This window comes from Aplysia californica, unplaced genomic scaffold (genome assembly GCF_000002075.1).
Source record: "Aplysia californica isolate F4 #8 unplaced genomic scaffold, AplCal3.0 scaffold00518, whole genome shotgun sequence".
Classification (NCBI taxonomy): Eukaryota; Metazoa; Mollusca; class Gastropoda; order Aplysiida; family Aplysiidae; genus Aplysia; species Aplysia californica.
The window spans coordinates 319609-323147 of record NW_004797788.1 but is presented as its reverse complement, the minus strand read 5'-3'; the positions used below and the strand labels follow the sequence as shown (position 1 = coordinate 323147).

At 40.7% G+C, this 3539-nt stretch overlaps 1 protein-coding gene across 1 annotated transcript in view; it reads right to left on the bottom strand.

Annotated features, from left to right (window-relative positions):
- The window catches only part of LOC101849718 (zinc finger FYVE domain-containing protein 26), a 61446-nt gene that overhangs the window by 11317 nt on the left and 46590 nt on the right, over positions 1-3539 (bottom strand). The window contains exons 35-38 of the mRNA XM_035971834.1: positions 3341-3457; positions 2477-2628; positions 1921-2083; positions 744-803 (exon numbers count right to left, since the gene is read on the bottom strand). Of these exons, the coding sequence (XP_035827727.1) occupies positions 744-803; positions 1921-2083; positions 2477-2628; positions 3341-3457 (492 nt within the window). The remainder of the gene's footprint in view (positions 1-743; positions 804-1920; positions 2084-2476; positions 2629-3340; positions 3458-3539) is intronic.

Here is a 3539-nt window from a genome sequence, read left to right as displayed (position 1 = left end):
GAGAGAGAGAGAGAGAGAGAGAGAGAGAGAGAGAAAGAAAGAGAGACAGAGAGAGAGAGAGAGAGAAGAAAGAGACAGACAGACAGACAGACAGACAGACAGTGACAGTGATTAACAGAGAATTCTATCTACAATTCCACAATAGAAAACTTGAACTTTTGCCAAGTATATTTCACAATGGCATGCTATTATGACTTGGATATAGGTATGAGACTGAAATACCAAAGTGCTGCAAAGTAGTTTGTAATTTATTTTCATTTCAAATACTACAAACAGAAGGTAATTGAAAAGGAAATCACTCTCTACCTGTGTCTGATTTGAGAAATGCCCAAAAGTTAAAAGTTGTATAAATAGCCTCGTTTCAGAAATGTCTGACATGGCTTCAGTCTACATCCACATCTCAAAATCAAATTCCTTACCAAGGGAGCTTACCATACAAACTAGGGGCAGCCAAAATGAAAGGAAGGAGTGGACATGAAAGAAGTAGAATACAAATTAAAAGAAGAACAGAACCAGATAGACGAGTTGATATAGTCTACTGCCAGTCGGCGCTAAAATGCACAGCGAACAGATTTTTTTTTAAAAACAATGAAGTTAAAGAAAATGGCACAATAGGCTGCCCATCAACCATCCAAACCAGACAGATATTCAGATGTTAAAGAACATGCACGTGCTTAAAAACGAACAAGTCAAGTAAATTGGAACAGACAGTGCAAGACAACAAAAAAACTAGAAACTGTTACCTTTACAATTCGAACACCCAACTCAAAACCAGTGCTCAGTTTCTGACCGCTGAGGATGACCTGGTGAAAGGAAGAAAAAAATTCAGTTTTAGTAGTGTTTTCAGCTATAAGTGTATGGTCAGAGCATATGATAGAGAAAAGAAGGACAAACAGAGAAAGACAGGGATAGTGAGAGAAAAGAGGGGTCTTGGGCTGCACAAAATTATAAAAGGAACCACAGAGAATTACAAAGTGAAAGTAAAAATCAGTCACACCGGTTCTTGGAAGGTTGTGAAAGCAAAAAAAAAACCTTTAAAAGAAATAACAACCTTATTTTGTTCAACGAATATTATACACGAACAGCTCATAACAAGAGAGAAATGTGAAAATTACACGAAAATGCTAGGCTTACATTGCCAAATGATGGGTGTAATAATTTATTGAAGTCATGAGAGGGGATCAAAAGACGGATAATGGCATGTCATTTGTACATCCTCCAGCCTCTTCTTACAAGCTTGCAAGATGCCTGAAATGACCCGTATGCCCAGGTTTACAGATCCCTACATTAACCCTATCTTGTTCAACCTTGCCAAAGAAAATTGCAGCCCTAGAGTTGAAACCCTTCAAAACTGGCAAATATAAATGCTGCACCAGTGTTCATCCAGCCAAAACCACTGAGCGTACACATTGTTTCTCCCTCAGGATTTCCTCAATGGTAAGGTTAGCTTCAGAATATACTTTTATTTCCATTAGGTGCAAAAGAAAGGATGGCGTCGGTGGCCTAGTGGTTAGGCTCTCGGACTCGCAACCATAAGGTCGTGGGTTCGAATCCCGTTAGGGGCCCGACGTTGTGTCCTTGGGAAAGGCACTTTACATTTATTTTCCTCACTTCACCCAGGTGGGAATGGGTACCCGGCTATAGACAGCGAAAGATCTTGTCAGTTTGTTAGTGTTTGAGCACTTAATCAGCTGCTCGCACTGTATGCTTCCCGGGAAGCTGAGAATGTTTCGGAGTGCTCTATGGTCTGCTGGGGTAATAATATAGTGTAAAGCGCATAGAGCCTGCTGTTGAGCGGGGATATGCGCTATACAAATGCTATCTATTATTATTATTAAAAGAAAGTAAAAACTCATTGTGCACAGGCCCTTGTCGGCTAAGAATGAGAACAGGAAATAATGACACAGACGATTGACTCACCAGGCTAACCAGCTCTGTTTTTGCTGTGTTTGATCCAAAGAGTGTGGGCAGTTGCTGAGAGCCTGCTCTAGGACCTGAGCCGTCCACGCTGCCCAAGGACTGTGTGATGCACTGCTCTAAGAACTTGGTCACTTCAATCTGCAGCGCGATGATCCGAATGTGTCTGAACACACAGAGGGAAAGATACAAAAACCAATAGAACAATAATTGATGTTTCGGTTGAGAAAAAACACTGGGAGTTAAAAACATATCATTTCCAATTTATAATTGTTGTAAAGCACATACAGTAAGCTGTAGAGTATGGATATGCACTATATAAATGCAAATATTATTGTCATTATTGTAATTGCTATTATTATCATTACTATTATTACATTTAGGGAGCTGGATTTTTGCCCCAGTCAGGCAATGAAAAATCTTGAGGATACAAGTGCTGCATACATGAAAAGATAACATTATGTGTGCTTACAAACACAAACATAAACGACACATATTCTCAAAAATAGATTCTGGGTGTTTACTCTGATCTTATTTCAGGAAATTTCAGAGGACTCACTTTTTGACCTCATCAGTAGATAAGGTCATCCTTGCTGCCGTGTCCGCTGATGACTTGTCCCAGCTGAGCTGCTGTCGAGATGATCCTTGGACTGGGGTCACAGGAGCAAGAGGATGGCGCACGCTGCCCCACTGGCTAGGGTCCAGATATGCCTGGTCAGACGGAAACATATTACCATAAGATGAGACAAGATTCATAAGACGAGATAAAATAAGACATGATAAGATAAGGGGTCTTTTTCTTCTTCTGTTTTCCCCTGCTTAATCTCATAAGGTTCTGAAGACAAGAAAAATAAGACAGGTATTCTGATGGGAAGTAGTTTTAAAAGCAACCAAATAAATTTTTGCAGTTTCGGTAACTACACTGTAAAATTCCACAGTCTAAGGTGTCTTGAAAACGCACATAAACCACTCACACATTTTCCATCGATGACTTTCTGCAACCACTCTTGCTCATTGACCTGAACCAATTCACATAAATCTACCTCTTAACTTTTGTCAGGGTCAAAGGCCTACTCTTCCTCCACTTCCAACTATTGAGGCTCATCTTTACATGAGTCACATACATACAGGACTTCAGAATTCATCTCCATTTCGTGAGTAATTTTAGATAGGCATTTGACCCCACCTACTCAAACGTCAGGGCTGTGAAAACCCGAGAACATTTCACAAAAGAATACTCTGCAGCTAAAACAGTACGTTTACCGCATTTCAAATGAACCACCCACAATACTTTACAAAGGAGGCTTGTTACGGTCGCTCATGGAAGTCCACAAACAAAAACCAGTAATACAAACACTCTTCAGTCTTTCCAAGTTGACTCCCTATTAGATATTGATCAGGTCATTAACATAAAGATACCTACCTGTAGATGTTGCTGGGCTGTGAACAAAAACTGCAAACGGCCACACAGGTCCAGGTAGGTGCGAGCTCCGCGCTGGTAGAAGTAGCTAACGCAAGTCATGGATGCCCGGATGTAGTCCTGGATGGGAAGAAAGACAAGTATTATTCAGGGTTGAGAATGGCAAACCACAAAAAAGGCTGAAAATGGGGTGGGGGTGGGG